The sequence below is a fragment of the Marmota flaviventris genome, chromosome 1 (genome assembly GCF_047511675.1).
Source record: "Marmota flaviventris isolate mMarFla1 chromosome 1, mMarFla1.hap1, whole genome shotgun sequence".
NCBI lineage: Eukaryota > Metazoa > Chordata > Mammalia > Rodentia > Sciuridae > Marmota > Marmota flaviventris.
In genome coordinates this window covers 137,569,308-137,585,587 of record NC_092498.1, presented here as the reverse complement: position 1 = coordinate 137,585,587, position 16,280 = coordinate 137,569,308, and the positions used below count along the sequence as shown (strand labels likewise).

Sequence of the window (16,280 nt, the reverse complement as noted above, 5' to 3'; positions counted from 1 at the left end):
AGCGAATGAACTAAGTATATATTGTACTGATGGCCAAATACTAACCGAGTTGCAGGCATTTGCACGTTCTATTTTAGAAAGACCCTTCAATTCAGTATCAAATACATTCATCTTTTCTACCAGGCAAGTGAGAGCAGTCTCCGTAGCTTCTCCAACTTTTTCGTACACACCTTTTGCCTGTAATGATTAAGAACACAGAAAGTGAAAAGGGAGAAGCAGCAAACAGGTAAATTTCTCTTTCGTATTCTAAACAGCAAACATTTGTCTCTGATGGAGTGCCCTGCCTTTGAGATAAAAAGCAAAGGATTTACCTTACTATATGATAAAAAAGTTTTTCTGTTGGCTAAATCAAGGACATATGTTTGTCTATCTTAAGCAAAATCAATACACCAGGCTCTCAGGAAAAATTCTTTCTAACCTGGGTTTTATTCATTTACAATAACTGGTGTCAACAGCCAAGATCATCACACACACCACAATTCTTAGTCAAGGAACTGCAATACTCAATCATAAGACTCTAGGAAAAGATGCTCAGCTTTTTTTTTTGGCTGGTCATGCCTGACAAACAGGCTCTTGAATGGAAAGGGGAAATAAATAAAGCCTTCAAAAGGGAGGAAGGCTGGATTTTCATTCTACCCACCCACAAGGAAACTCCAGCTTCTAGTTTCTCACTAAGATTCTTACCTCATTATAATCCAAAGCAGAGTCATTACAAAGAGCACAAATTGTTGCTAATTCTACAAGACCATCATATTGATGACATTTCACTGGTTTATCATCTTTATGCCTAACAAACAAGAAAATATTCTTGGATCAGTGTCATCTCTGCTGATACCCCTCCCCAAAATTAATAATGAAAAATAGAATTTCTGAGACCACAGACTTGAATGCATTCAAAAGAATTTGATGGCTCTTTGAAATGTGATGCTGAAGCTGGGCACGGGCTTGCAATCCTAGTAACTCAGGAGGCTGAGGCAGGAAGATAACAAGTTCAAAGCCAGTCACAGCAACTTAGTGAGACTATGTCTCAATATAAAAAGTGAAACTGTGGATGTGGCTCAGTGGCAAAGCATTCCTGGGTTTAATCCCCAATATTACCCTCACCCCAAAAGAATGCATCTCTGTATCTCTGTTAATGGGAAATCAGTAAAAGAAATTCTTTATCAATTAAACTCCACCACTGGTATCAATGAAGAATAAAAACCCCACTTGAAATTTTGAGCTTTTAAAGGGAGCTAAATAAAGATGAAAAAGATGACTGACTTATAACTTTTGTTGTCTTTCACCAAATGTGCTATATTTTGTTTTTTGGAACACTGCCTTACACCACATTCAGAATGCCACCTCAGTTTTTTTGTTTATTTTTTGTGGTGCTGGGGATTGAACTCAGCCCTAGTACATGCCAGGCAAGTGCTCTACCACTTAGTTATCCCCCCAGCCCTATCTTAGCAAACCAACACAAACACCACAGTGCCAAACAGATCCTGTATGTGAAAAGCAGGATGGGTCACTCACACTTCTCCAATGGGTGCATATGTTGATCCGGTTATGGTAAACTCATTGAGCGAACAACTATCACCTTCAACTCTGTCCAGAATGAACATCTATAAGGGTAAAAAGCATAACATTATTTAACAGATACAAAAAGTCCTGCTTAAAAAATTGATCTTTGGGGGGCTGGGTTGTGGCTCAGCAGTAGAGCGCTCGTCTTGCATGCATGAGACCCTGGGTTTGATGCTCAGCACCACATAAAAAAATGAACGAGTGAAATAAAGGTATTGTGTCCAACTAAAAAAAAAAAAAAAAAAAAAAGATCTTTGGGGGCTGGGGTTGTGGCTCAGATGTAGGGTGCTCACCTAGCAAGTGCGAGGCCCTGTGTTCAACCCTCAGCACCACATAAAAATAAATAAATAAATAAAGGTATTGTGTCCAACTACAACTAAAAAACAAATAAAAAAAATTGATCTTTGGCAGTTCAATGCAAAAACAAACAAACCAAAACCTTCTTATTTAATAATTTTAATCTACTTCATTCATCCCATCCCACTCTCACCTACCAGTCTGAGAAACAGCATCAATGAGATGCTAAATCATTAATTTGCAGCAGTGGTAACAGATACAGACAGACAAAAACCTAAGATAAAGACTATGGGTCAGCAAAAGGTCAATTCTACCGACTTGGGTTTTTCTTTAGAATGCTCAGAATTCCAAATTTCAACTGGCTGAATGAGAAAGTAATATTAGGTACTCTGTATTTAGAGCAAAGCATAAAAGCTTGGAAAGAATAAACTCACATTTCAAGAGTTGCATAAACATTCCCTGAGTAAAATAAGACAAAGTGCTTCTCTGTACCTTCCCACTCACTTTATTATGGTAATAGCTCATTTTCTATGAAGGTATATAACTAGATGTATACAGTAAGGAGCCAACAGGGCTGAATGAACTGTGTCCTCTTGACAATACAGATGGAGGCTGGCTCAAGCAAAGCACTGCTCCCCCTCCCGCGTTCCCCCAATGCTCAGCATGCATACTAGGCAAGTGCTGCACAACAGAGCTCCACCCAAGGGCCAGAAAATTCTTAATATTACGGAGGAATCAAGTGACGTGAGCTACTTTCTTACATAAATTTTTTTCTTGGTTTGCTTCCAAAATATAATTCAGAAGCCCAATTTACAAGAATAAGATTTAGACTTGTAGTTTCATTACAAACTGAAACCATAAACCTTTCTAAAAAACAAACTCCCACAAACTCCAAAGAAACAAAAACACATCTCAACTATACAAAAAAGAAAAAAGATTGGTTTTTCTGAGCTGTACTCCTAGTGACACAAGAGGTTGAGGAAGAAGGATTTCAAGTTTAAGGCTTAGTTAATCCCTGTCTTTTTTTTTTTTTTTTAAGTGGTGCTTGGGGATTGAACCTAGGACCTTGTGCATGCAAAGCAAGCACTCTATCAACTGAGCTATATCCCCAGCCCTAAACTCTGTCTTAAAATAAAAAGGGTTGGGGATGTAGCTTTGTGGAAAACACCCGTGGGTTCAATCCCCAGAACTAAAAAAGAAAGAAGATTCACATTTAATGATAAAAAAAAAAAAAATCAGCTAATTTTTAAAATAACTTATTTTGTCCCACAAGATTTACTTCTTATACAGCAGATACTTTTAAATTCCAAAGGCAGACTCAGAAATAAAACATCACTGAAACGGAACTAAAAAGCTATGAGTAAGAAAGACATCACAAGGTGATTTAAAAATAAAATTTAAAAATCCACACATAAAATGGAATTCAAAACAGTGATAACTCTAGAGCAAAGATTCTAGTTCAAATAATTTGTCACGAGTTTATAACTACTCTGTCAAAAAGATTTATAACAAGGTCAGTCATAGCATGCTGTCCCAACTCCTGCCATATTTTTTCGAACACACAGACCATCTAATAAACAAAGTTTGTCAAAAATACTTTAACAGCATCAACCCCCAACTCTATTAAAAAAATTGTTTTCCCCAATGATATTTGGCATTTTATATACCCAATTACTAAGTGGGCCAGGTTTAATTGACCCATTTTTCCTACAAGAAAATTCAACTTTGCCTTTTATTCTAAAAGTTGGGTCACTCTCAGACCTGTCACTTAACTTCTCAGCCTTAGTTTTCTACTTTCTCGAGCAGGACTGTCAAACATTTAAATAATGTTACATATGAAAACAAATTAACTGCACTAAATAGAAATCAAAACAATGGGGCATCATTACTACATACTATGTTTTTTTTGTTGTTGTTGTTTTCCTTTTTATGGTGCTGGGGATGGAACCCAGGGCCTTGCGCATGCAAGGCAAGCACTCTACCAACTGATATATCCCCATATCCCCAGCCCTCATGCTATTTCTTAATGATACTCCATCTGAAATTCCACTTGGCATGCCTGCAATACCAACAACTCAGAAGGCTGAGGAAGGAGGATCCAAGTTCAATGCCTGCCTCAGGTACTTAAAGCAAGTTAGTAAGACCCTGTCTCAAATTTTTTTTGAAAGGGATAAGGCGGGCTCGGTCGGGCTCGGTGACGCAAGCCTGTAATTCCAATAGTTCGGGAGGCTGAGGCACGAGGATCTGAGTTCAAAGCAAGCCTCAGCAAAAGCAAGGCGCTAAGTAAGACCCTGTCTCTAAATAAAATACAAAATGGGCTGGGGATGTGGCTCAGTGGTTGAGTGCCCCTGAGATCAATCCCTGGTACCCCCCCCAATAAATAAATAAGTAAATAAAATTAAAAAAGGGGTTAGGGACAGAGCTGTAGGGTGTATTGGGTGGAGGGAAGTGAAATTCCTTGGATTTATAACAGAGTATAATATATTCTAGAAGACACTCAAAATTCTAATCCATACCACCTAACTTTAGAAATGTGCTTGGGCATTCAGACTGTGACCAAGTAAACCATTTAGGATCTGCAGGGTGGAATTGTCTTAAGTCAAGGGTAGTTACATAACACCTCTGCAAACATTGTGCAGAATACAACTCTACATCAGGTTTCTGCTGGGAGGCAGAACACAACTCAGAAAAGACAGCCCTTTCCCTCTACTGTAAATAAAAAACAATCTGAAGAAGAATAAAAGAAGATAAGAGCAACAACAATAATAACAATAAACTAGGAAACTGAGAACAATTTCATTACATTAATTCAAATACATTAGTTTCTTTCATGGATGTAACAACTATTCTGAGGAATTAAAACTTCAGGGGCTAAATTTATTTGGGGGAAACGAAATTATAAAAACAATTTCCATTTCTTTGTTTCAAACAACTAGTATAACAAAACTAGCTTCTGACTAATTCTCCAACCTTTCAGTTCTAAGAAAAATGAACTAACTACACCAATCTACCGCCCCAGAGAGAACCAAGGAAAACTTAGAAGCTCTTTAAGAATCTGACCTCAATTCTAAACCTGGGTTTGGACCTCTCAAGATTGGGGATTGGTGGTGGGACCATATCTAAAATTCACAAGGAATTCAAAATTGGCAAGATAAACATTCATAGGGCTTGATGTTAAACACACACACACACACACACACACACACACACACACACACAAACAAGCCCATGTATATATGTTTCTTTCTCTTAAACTCAGAGATAAGGTCAAGAGGACAACTCTTATCTTTCAATGTCATACAAAGGCATTATGTAACAAGTCCATTCAAGTGCAGATTTGTATCCTATAAACGGTAATGTGATTTTACTTCCCTATAACACTAACCAATTCTGCAATCAAGCCTAGCAATCCATAATATTTTGTTTACTTTCTTAATTTCCTTCTTACAGCCAATTTTACAGATTTCCTGCTTATTAATTAGCCCAATAAAAACTTTTAACATGCGTACAGTCTACATTTGTATGGGTCATGTGTACCTTTAGCAAAATACTCATACCAAGTTGTTTTATTTCTTCAATAAGGGCATGTTTAAATGGTTTCTTATCTTACCCTGAATGATGATCAAACAATATAAGAAAGGAAGGATATGCCTACGAAATGAAGCAAGTCATAAAATAATTATTTACTGCTCAGGAAGAAAGCATGCTTTATTTAATGTTTTACGGAAACAGCCATTAGGACTTCAGGTAGGAGGTTAACTAATAGCTTCCTCTATATATCTGTTAATATTCAGATGCCAAGAGGCAGAGGATGGGAAATCAAAAAGTCTCCATTATCTCCATAAAAGTTAGCAGCTACTTAGACATCCCATATTTCATAAGACAGTTTCATTTCCTCCCAAGTATTTACAGATTAGGCTTAGACCTTCCACACAACCCACAGAATGGTAGAAATCAGAAAGCAAAGGTTCTGATGGCATGAGGTATATTGTCAGGATGAGCACAGAACCACTATAGGAAAGAGTCTTAAAGGACACCCTTACCCTGCAGACTGACATCTGGTTTGTTGTAAGTGTGCCAGTCTTGTCTGAGCAGATAACAGAAGTACAACCAAGAGTTTCCACAGAAGGGAGGCTTCGGACAATGGCATTCTTCTTTGCCATTCTGCGAGTTCCAAGAGCCAGGCAGGTGGTGATGACAGCAGGCAGACCTTCAGGGATGGCTGCAACAGCCAGGGCCACTGCAATCTTAAAGTAGTAGATAGCACCTCTGATCCAGGAGCCACCGTGAACTGGGTCATTAAAGTGCCCAATATTTATGATCCAGACTGCAATGCAAATAAGGGAAATGACTTTGGAAAGCTGTTCCCCAAACTCATCCAGTTTCTGCTGAAGGGGTGTTCTCTCCTGTTCTGTTGCAACCATTTCATCCCGGATTTTGCCGATTTCAGTGTTGACTCCAGTTGCCACCACCACTCCCATGGCTTTCCCAGCAGCAATGTTTGTACCCTAGGGAGAAGTAGAGAACTGGTCACATTCCAAATTAAATACTGATCAGTTAACCTAGACCCTGGATTTTGACCATGACCCCCAGATTCTCTCACCATGTTCTACTAGGCCTTCTCAACTGTGAGTGAGCAATGCCTCTTGAAGGCACCAAGGTACTTGCCCAAACCTGGCCTGGATTCCAGGCAGTGCCTACTTAACCCAGAGCAGCAATGTGCTGACCCACTGGATCTCTGTTCACAAGATGCAGCCTAGTTTGCAGGCCTTGGGCTTGGCAGCACTCCAACCATTCCGTGTTCCCAGGTTCTCAAACTCCACAACTCTTAACTCTATGCTTTCTTCATTTCCAGCTCCAACAGCTCAGGCTCTCCTACTTTTGTCAGCTATGATAAGAAGGGCAACCAGCCCCACAGGCTATCTGGAGGAGCTGTACTTAAGCACCAGAATTCAAAAGTCAACAAATTCAAGTGTCAGTGTCCTCTCCCTATTTCACTTTAATTCCTAGCATTGAAATGATATGGCTTACTTTTACTATAATTCATTATTTTTACTTACATTGGCTAAACTCTTATTAACACATAAAATTCCATCATTTGAAATATCACTCTAGATTCCACAACCAAAATCCCCGCATTTCTATGGTATTTAAGAATTAAATATTACAATTAACATTCACCTACCTGTCACCTAGACTGAAAGGTTTGCCTGTTTGTACTTTCTGCAAACACACACCTTTTCTTTGTGAGCCAGAAAGAATAGCAGCAGCAACAGCACCTACACCATTCTGAAAACACTCTCTGCAGGCTAAGGCTTCTCCAAACAAACCTATTTTTTCAATTATGTTTATAGAATTTCACCATGTTTGACCTAATCTTTTTTTTCTTCCCTCAAAACTTGCCAATCAAAACAAAAGACAGCATTCCACAACTGGGTTATTGTTGGATTTTTTTTTTTTCTCTTTTTTTTTGGTGATAGATTGAAGTCAGGGCCTCTCACATGCAAAGCATGTGCTCTACCACTGACTACACCCAGAGCACTATTATTGATGTTTTCTGACAGCTGAGACTAACCATAAGAGTGTAATTATCCTTTGGAATAATACCCAATATTTTCTAAAGCCGTTGAAGGCAGCCAGTGAAAAACAACATCCATGGATCTTTAAAAGTCCAGGTATGTCTCCAGGTAAAAATATATTTGAGCCAGATGTTGTGGTGCATACCTATAATCCCAGCAGCTAGGGAAGCTGAGGCAGGAGACTGTAAGTTGGAGGCCAGCCTGGACAGTTTAGTGAGGCCCTAAACAACTCAATGAGACCCTGTGTCAAAGGAAAAATGGCTAGGGATGTGGCTCAGTGACTCAATCCCCAGTACATAAAATAAAATAAAATAAAATACAGAGGGAAAAGATGTAGCTCAGTGGCACAGTGGGTGCTCAGCATGTGTGAGGCCATGGTTTCAATCTGCAGCACCACCAACTCTCCCCACCTCCCCGGAGGAATATGATAGGGTACTCACAGAAAACAGCATATTCTTTTTATCTTGGTTGACAGCCCGTGGGTCAGGGACAGGGTCGGTGTGCTTAATAACTGAAACAGACTCACCTAAGCAGGTTGTGAGACAGAAGATACAGTTAGATCTGGCACCCCCAGAACCCGGGAACCCTCATCCATGCCAACCCATTACCATTTTAGGGATATTATCAACTTGGGAAAAAGAACATAAGGTCCAATCCACTAAAAAGGGGCAAACTACGATAATTTAGAAATGGAAATTCCAGAATAAAGAATGTGAAGATAAAGTAATTTTAACTTCAAAATAAATGAGCTAAATTTTGAAATAAAATCCCAATCATATTTATTTTCTGGAATAACTAGTGGAATTAATTTACTACCCTATACACTATTATGAATCTGACAAAAGATATGGTTCCTCATTTGGCCTAATCCTATAGTATTACAGATTATTTAACAAGACACTCTGAAGCATTTTAAAACAGCAACTGTTAAGGGAGACCCACCCTGAGAATTTCATGCCTTCAACCCAATCATTTCCTTAACATTTTATGGCTTAAATGGCTTGAGCTTGTTGCTGCTAATGGGAGTTTAGATAAGCTATTCATGTAACAAAACAATTAAAATTAGGAGCCTAGGTTACTCATTCATGGTATCTATGACATTAGTTGCTTTTAAAAACTGATAATCAGATAACTCTTGGTAGCCTTTAGATTTTATATTTACTAGCTATTTAATTCAGGTTAGCATTGTTTTCAGAGTTAATCTTCTGACAACCTTACTTCCAGTTAATTGGAACCCTCCACCCTAAATTGTGCCTTTATCACACAAAGAAAGGAAAATGTTAAAAAAAAAAAAAAAAATCACAAACCTAGGAATGCAAACTCCAGGTAGCTAAATAGTTGCCTTTTTTGGCTCACAGTTATTAATTGTACCTTTGCTTATTGCAAAGTATGTAGATGCAAGATTAGTACTCCTCCAACGGGAAAAAACATCTCAGCACTGAATCAGTCACTTTCCACAAAATAGGGAAACTTCAAAATCTCAGATTATTACTCTCAATTAATGAGGAATTTGTAACCTTTTTTTAAAAAGTAAAATTGATTTTATTTTAAAACCAAAACTTTTTTTTTGTTTTGTTTTAATAGCCGGGCACACCTGTAATCCCGAAGCTCAGAAGGCTGAGACAGGAGGATGGAGAGTTCAAAACCAGCCTGAGTAACAGCGAGGTGCTAAGCAACTGTGAAATCCTGTCTCTAAATAAAATACAAAATAGGGCTGGGGATGTGGCTCAGTGGTCAAATGCCCCTGAGTTCAATCCCTGGTCCCCCCGCGACCCCCGCAAAAAAAAAAAAAAAAAAAGTCAAAGCCCTAAGAAAACAAATATCGAAGAAGAGAGAATTAGGGTGAAATATCATAAGGGACAGTGGGCAAGAGCTAACTCTATTAGCATGGGAAATGAGAGGATTGAGCAATGTCAGTGACTTTCCAATATGCTAATACTTACCAGTGAGAATCGACTGGTCAACTCTCAAAGTTGTCGATTTGATGGAAGTCAATCTTATATCAGCAGGAACTTTGTCACCAACTAAGGGAAGGAAGAGATAAAGTGAGCAAGTTTTGCCACAGTTATAATTATAACCATATTATAATTTTACTTCAAATCAAACATAATTCTTAAAGAAAATAGTCTATATACAGTACAAAATACAAAAGTCATTAAAACAATCAAATGATCAACCTATCTCAAGTTCATAAAAACTGTGATAGTGGCACTCTGAGGCTGTGGCAGAGTGCTAAGGCCAGCCTGGGCAACTTAGCAAGACCCTGTCTTAAAATAAATAAGGGCTGGGGATGCAGCTTAGTGGTAGAATATTCCTAGATGAGGATCGCAAGTTCACAGAAACTTGAGAGGAGCTAAGGAACTCAGTAAGACCTAGTTCCCCACCCCACCCCCAATCAATCAATTTACCTCCAGTTAAAAAAAAAAAAAAAAAGTTTGGCTACATACATGCTCATATAGGCTACCAAGCTTTCACTGTGTAATATAAGTAAGGTATTTTCTTAGGCTTCCTATATCTTGTGATTCAGTTCATCAGAACAGTTACATTATTATGAACAGGAAACAGATGGTTTTCCAAAAAGATGCTCAATTAACCTCACATAAGATAATTCAAAAATAAATCTGGAGCCGGGCACAGTGGTGCATGCCTATAATTCTAGCAGCTTGGGAAGCTGAGGCAGGAGGATTGTGAGTTCAAAGCCAGCCTCTGCAAAGGTGAAGCACTAGGCAACTCAGCAAGACCCTGTCTCTAAATAGAACACAAAATAGGGCTGGGGATGTAACTCAGTGGTGGAGTGTCCCTGAGTTCAATCCTCAGTACAAAAAAAAAAAAAGTACAGGGCTGGGGCTGTAGCTCAGCAGTAGAGAGCTTGCCTAACATGTGTGAAGCACTGGGTTCAATCCTTAGCACCACATAAATATAAACAAATAAAATAAAGGCATCCTATCCATCTACAACTACAAAAAAATTTTTTTTTAAAATCTGTACAGACACTACTTTTTAACTATGAATCTAATAAACAAAAACTGTTAATGTGGGAAACACTCATGTAATATCAACAGGCACATCTGGTATTTACAACTCCCTTCCAGACTTTGTGATCACCCTGTATGTGTGCTACTGGTCAAAGAGGAAGGCTGCAAAATTTGGCAGGCAAACTGGCAATATATATCCAAACTGCAAAGCACAACATTTTTACCCCATAACTCCATCCCTCTCCCATACCGGGGATTAAACCCAGGTGAAGCCACCAGAGCCATATCCCCAGTCCTTTTTTCTATTTCGAGACAGGGTAGTCCTCCTCTTTAGCCTCCTGAGTGGCTGGGATTATAGGCATGCATTACCATACCCCTTTTACCCCAGTTCTCCTACAGGAATTTACCCTATTGACACTGCTCACAGAGCACGTGTTTAATTCACAGCAGTCTTTTGGTAATAGACTCTGCTAACAATAATGTGAAAACTTCCTCTAAGACACACTGCACACTGAGTATATTTTAGATGTGAGTGATGTATATGGGGCTGCCAGTGGCATAAGAAAATACCTCTGGGAAGGTGTTGACAAACTGGAAACACTGGGGCATGGGTGGAAGGAGACTTTCTCACCTTATTTGCTCTGGTACCTTTTGAAAAGTGTATTATCACAAATTAATAAAACTTTTGCATAACTTGAAAAAGATCTTTTAGTCAACTGAACTTTCTTTCCTGGGCTAAAGAATTCCTTTAATAACTCTTTAAAGGGACCATATCTTAATCCCTGGAGGCTGGAGCATCTCAAGTTCCAGGCCAACTTCAGCAACTGGGCAAGATTTTCTCTCAAAATAAAAAATAAGGGCTGGGATGCAGCCTGGGTTCCATCCCTAGCATGTTGGCGGAGGTGGGTAGTGGAATGTAGGGGGCTGGGAGTGCAGCTCAGTGGTAGAGTGGCACAGGCCCTAGGTACTAGGATTCCACCCCTAGTACCATCATCCCAGAAGTGTAAAACAGCTTTCCATGACTTTCTGAAACCGGCATGGTTTTATAAGTATTAATGTAAAAACCAAAAATTAAAATTTAATTTGTAATTCTAGGGAGATTTATTCTAAAGTCAAAACTTCATTTTTCTAGACTTATTCTATATATTGAATTATTATTGTCACTGGTTATATGTAACGTAACAAAATAGTCATCCTGTTTAAGAAATAAATTTTGAAGAGAAAAAAGGTAAACACTGGACTTGTTAAATCTACAATTTAGTTTCAAATTTACACTTCAGAGTTTTTAAGAATATGATTTGCTTTTTTACCTTTAGTGCATGAAACAACATTGCAGTAGGCAATGTGATCGCAAAATGGCACAGAAAGAGTAATACATAATCTCAAGAGGCAAAGATCATCCTAGCATTTGACTGCAGGGGACACATACGTTGAGGTGAAATTCCTGCTGGAAATGCTTATGCAATGAAGAGCAATATTCCAAATGAATAAACCAGAACCTTTCATTTTAGAAAATTTAAAATTCTGTGCATGCTATGATGAAGGGTACACATCTAATGGATAAAGAAATAGCTAGCACAGATGGGGTCCTGGGTTCCATGCCCAGCACCAAAACAAAGCAATTGACACAGGAGAAACTGTGCTCTTCTCAAGCCAAAAAAAATTCCACATATAATCCTTAGTTCAGGCTCTCATATACATGACACAATTTTTAATGTACTTTTTAAAAATTATTTTTTGGTGGATACAATATCTTTATTTTATTTTTAGGTGGTGCTGAGGATTGAACCCAGTGCACCTCATGCATGCTAGGCGAGCACTCTACCACTGAGCCTCAACCCCAGCCCCTGACTCATTTAAGACCAGCAAAGCTAGTATGCAAATTAGGGGCCAACTATAAAAGGATGCAAAAGCAAATGCTGGGCTTGTTTTGCTGAATTTCAGTATAAGAGCAGAGTTGTGGTTTTTTGTTTTGGTGTGTGTGTGTGTGTTGCTAAGGATTGAATCCAAGGCCTAGTGCATGCAAGGCAAGCACTCTACCAACTGAGCTGTGTCCCTACCCCTAAGAGCAGAGGTTTAGACAAACAGAAAACATTTTTTTTTTTTTTTTGAGGCAATAAATACCAAAGTTAATTTCCAGGGTAATACATATAGTCATATTATCTATTAGGGTGGGACCAATACCACATTTGCTGCATGAAAAATACTTATATTGATGTTATAAATTAACCATCTAGTCTTCCTCTAAAGGTTGGGTTAAATATATAAACAGTGTCTTTCTTTGCTGTATACAAAGTTATATTGTACACATTTAACTTTGACCCAATATTGAGAAATGAATGCCTCAAATGTTAAAAGAACAGACAATGGGGAAAACCCTTAAAAACTGCCTTCAATTCTTCTCAACCTTTTTTCCATCTCACAACTGCCATTCTAATTAGAATGGCAATTAAGATGGGCATGGCAAGGGCCTGTAATCCCAGCTATTTAGGAGGCTGAAGTAGGGCTAAAGTTCCAGACTAGCCTAAGCAATTTAGGAAAACCCTGACTCCAAAAAAAAAAAAAAAAAAGCAGGGGATGTGGTTTGGTTCAGTGATAAAGTGCCCCTGGGCTAAATTACCCCAGTACCCATGCACAAAAGGCAATTAAAATTTAGTGACTGAAAGTCGATGGGGGACTCAGCAGCACACACCTGAAATCCAGTACTCAGGAACCTACGGTAGAAGATTTTTTAAGTTGTAGATGAACATAATACCTTTATTTATTAATCATATGTGGTGCTGAGAACTGCCTCACACATGCCAGGCAAGTGCTCTACCACTGAGCCACAACCCCAGCCCTCCCAGGCAGAATGATCTTAAATTGGAGGTCAGCCCTGTCAAATTAACAAAATTCTCTTAAAGGGGGGGAGGACTGGGGTTGTGGTTCTGCAGTATCTCCAGTCCTATGACTCACACACCCCCACCCCCGCAAAAAAATTTTGAGGCAGGGTTTTGCCAAATAGCTAAGTTGCTTAGGGCCTCCCTAAATTGCTGGTGCTGGCTTTGAACTCACAATTCTCATGCCTCAGTCTCTGGACTGCTGGGATTACAGGTGTGCACCACCACACCTGGCTAGGACTCCCTTTTCAATGCATTTGGAGTAGGACCTAGGACTTCACACATTTTAAATTTTTCCAAAAATCACTAAAAAAATTAACACAAGGGAAAAGCGCACAACCATAGATCAGATGTGTGAAGGGCTTGTTTAGAACAGCCTCTACTGTATGCTGCTTCCACTGTACTAGGACATTAGCTCTACTCTTAGAATATCTGACTTCTCAGCATTTGAGAAACTACTACTTAAAAATTATAGATTGCTATTTCCATTAGAAGCTGACCTCTTTGTAGAAAGGTGCCAAAGCAGCATGAACCTAGTTTTTTTAAAATATATTTTTAGCTGTAGATGAACACAATAACTTTATTTTATTTATTTTATGCAGTGCTGAGAATTGAACCCAATGCCTCACACATGCTAGGCAAGCGCTCTGCCACTGAGCCACCCCCTAAACAGGTTTTTCAATCTTCTTGCTCAACTAATCCAACACTTCAGTTAACTGTGCTGTGGGGCTCTGCTTCACTCTTTCTGTTGGTAAGTCTATTTAGAATGGTCTGACCATTAGGAAGCAGGTTTTCTTAAGGAGTTAAAAGGACCCATGGAATACTTTTCAAAGACAACAATTTCCTTTTGTTCTGTGAATTATAGACAGAGGGTTTGTGCCTGAGGAGCAGGCAGTATTGTTCTGATGATCACATCCAGTAATATTTCCCTGATGGGGCATGTCAATGCCCTCAGGGCAAGCGGTAGTGGAAAATTCTTCCTCTTGCCAAGAGAAAGCTATGCAAGTTTTTCCTCCAAAATTGTTTTTCTGTCTCTTTGGATTAAGGGAGGTATAATAAAAGAATATCTGTTATTAAACTACCTTCCTTTAACACTTTTTAAACTCAGCTATCTTGCTCCCTCAGTTCATACCTCTTTTCTTTGCCAACACAATAAAGGTTTCCACTTTAAACAAAAATCCTCAGAGTATACTCTAGGTTAGGGTTACCCAGAGGATAATTTGCTTAAAGGAAATTATTACTTTGTCACATTTTAGAACTGAACCAAAGGTGTTCATAAGCCATGAGAAACACTATTTGCATCACTTATGTAAAATATAAACACCAATGTTTAAAATAAGCAGCACTCTGGGCTGGGGACGTGGCTCAAGCGGTGGCGCGCTCTGCGTGCGGCCCGGGTTTGATCCTCAGCACCACATACAAACAGGGATGTTGTGTCCACCGAGAACTAAAAATAAATATTAAAAAAGAAAATTCTCTCTCTAAAAAAAATAAAATAAGCAGCACTCAAAAAAATCTTTATTAATCATTTATGTATAATTTCCAGTGGAAAATAGAATTATTCAACTCTTTTATAAGAAAAAAAACTATATAAGATCAGAAATTGTTCCCTAAATGTTTTTTTTTTTTTTTTTGGGGGGGGGGGGGGGGGCGGGTTGAGGCTGGGGATTGAACCCAGGGCCTTGCACATCCTAGACAAGCATTCTATACCACTGAGCCCCAATCCTTCCCTCCACTATTATTAAAAAAAAAAAAAAAAAAAAAAAAAAATTTACTTATAGTTGGACACAATATCTTTATTCTATTTATTTTTATGTGGTGCTGAGGATCGAACCCAGCGCCTTGCATGTGATAGGCGAGGGCTCTACCGCTGAGCCACAACCCCAGACCCATTTTTTTCTTTATCTTTCTTTTTTTTTTTTTAATTTCACTATTGTTTTTAAGTTTAAATGGCTCTAGGAAAAGCAAGTCATAACGAAATAAATTATCCTTACACATTTAACTATGACTTGCATTTTCACTACTTGCTTATTACTTCCAGGCCTTGGGTGAGCAGGAATAACATTATAGAGCACCACAGTATAGATTACATTTGCCCCAATCTCATTTGGTGGATAGCATTCTCTTTTTAAAAGTGCCAATGTGGCCAGGTGTGGTGTCACACTTCTATAATTTCAGCACCTGGGAAGGCTGAGACAGGAGATCACAAGTTTGAGGTCAGCCTCAGCAATTTAGCAAGACCCAAAGCAATTAAAGGAGAACCTGTCTAAAAAAATAAAAAATAAAAAGGCTGGGCATGTAGCTCGGTGATAGAGTACTCCTGGGGTTCAATACCTAGTACCAAAAGTAAAAAACCAATGTGAAACTACTCTCCTGTGTTTCAAGTGCTTCTCAAGACTTGAGATATAGGTTAGTCTCCCACCACAGATTATAACATGACCAACTGCTGCCTACCCCTCACCACTCTCTCCTCTCTGAACTTCAAACACAATTCAGTTCCTCACGGTGCTTTCTGGGTACTCACACCCCCTCTCTTTTCTCCCTTACAGAGCAAGGATTTCCCTGAACTCTCAAATTAGGCTAGTTATCCCTTAGGATGGGCCACAAAGAGCACCCCTTCCTGATACTCAACACTATGTTCTGGTGTACCTATCTCAAGAGACCAAAAGCTCCATGAAGGCAGAGTCTATGGGCCACCAATGATTCCCTAATTCCTACCACTCACTGTGTGTTGGGTACATTGCTAAGTAAAATACTTGTCAATGAACAAAATGCTTGCGCACACATTTCCTTTAATATACAAACATCAAGAGACTTCTATCAAGTTGAACTATGTCACAAATCAACAAACAATAAAAAATCAGGGCCCAAAGAGATCTGAGACTTAGTTGGGTTAAATAAGGTTTAATAATACTTAACAGTTAAGTTCTACAGTGAGACTAAAAATAATTTTTAAAAAAGGGTACGTTTTAAATCAAAAGGAATAC

General features: G+C 38.8%; 1 protein-coding gene across 1 annotated transcript in view; it reads right to left on the bottom strand.

Annotated features, from left to right (window-relative positions):
- The window catches only part of Atp2a2 (ATPase sarcoplasmic/endoplasmic reticulum Ca2+ transporting 2), a 56,826-nt gene that overhangs the window by 18,163 nt on the left and 22,383 nt on the right, over positions 1 to 16,280 (bottom strand). The window contains exons 6-11 of the mRNA XM_027949117.3: positions 9,383 to 9,463; positions 7,880 to 7,965; positions 5,904 to 6,368; positions 1,516 to 1,604; positions 685 to 787; positions 46 to 177 (exon numbers count right to left, since the gene is read on the bottom strand). Of these exons, the coding sequence (XP_027804918.1) occupies positions 46 to 177; positions 685 to 787; positions 1,516 to 1,604; positions 5,904 to 6,368; positions 7,880 to 7,965; positions 9,383 to 9,463 (956 nt within the window). The remainder of the gene's footprint in view (positions 1 to 45; positions 178 to 684; positions 788 to 1,515; positions 1,605 to 5,903; positions 6,369 to 7,879; positions 7,966 to 9,382; positions 9,464 to 16,280) is intronic.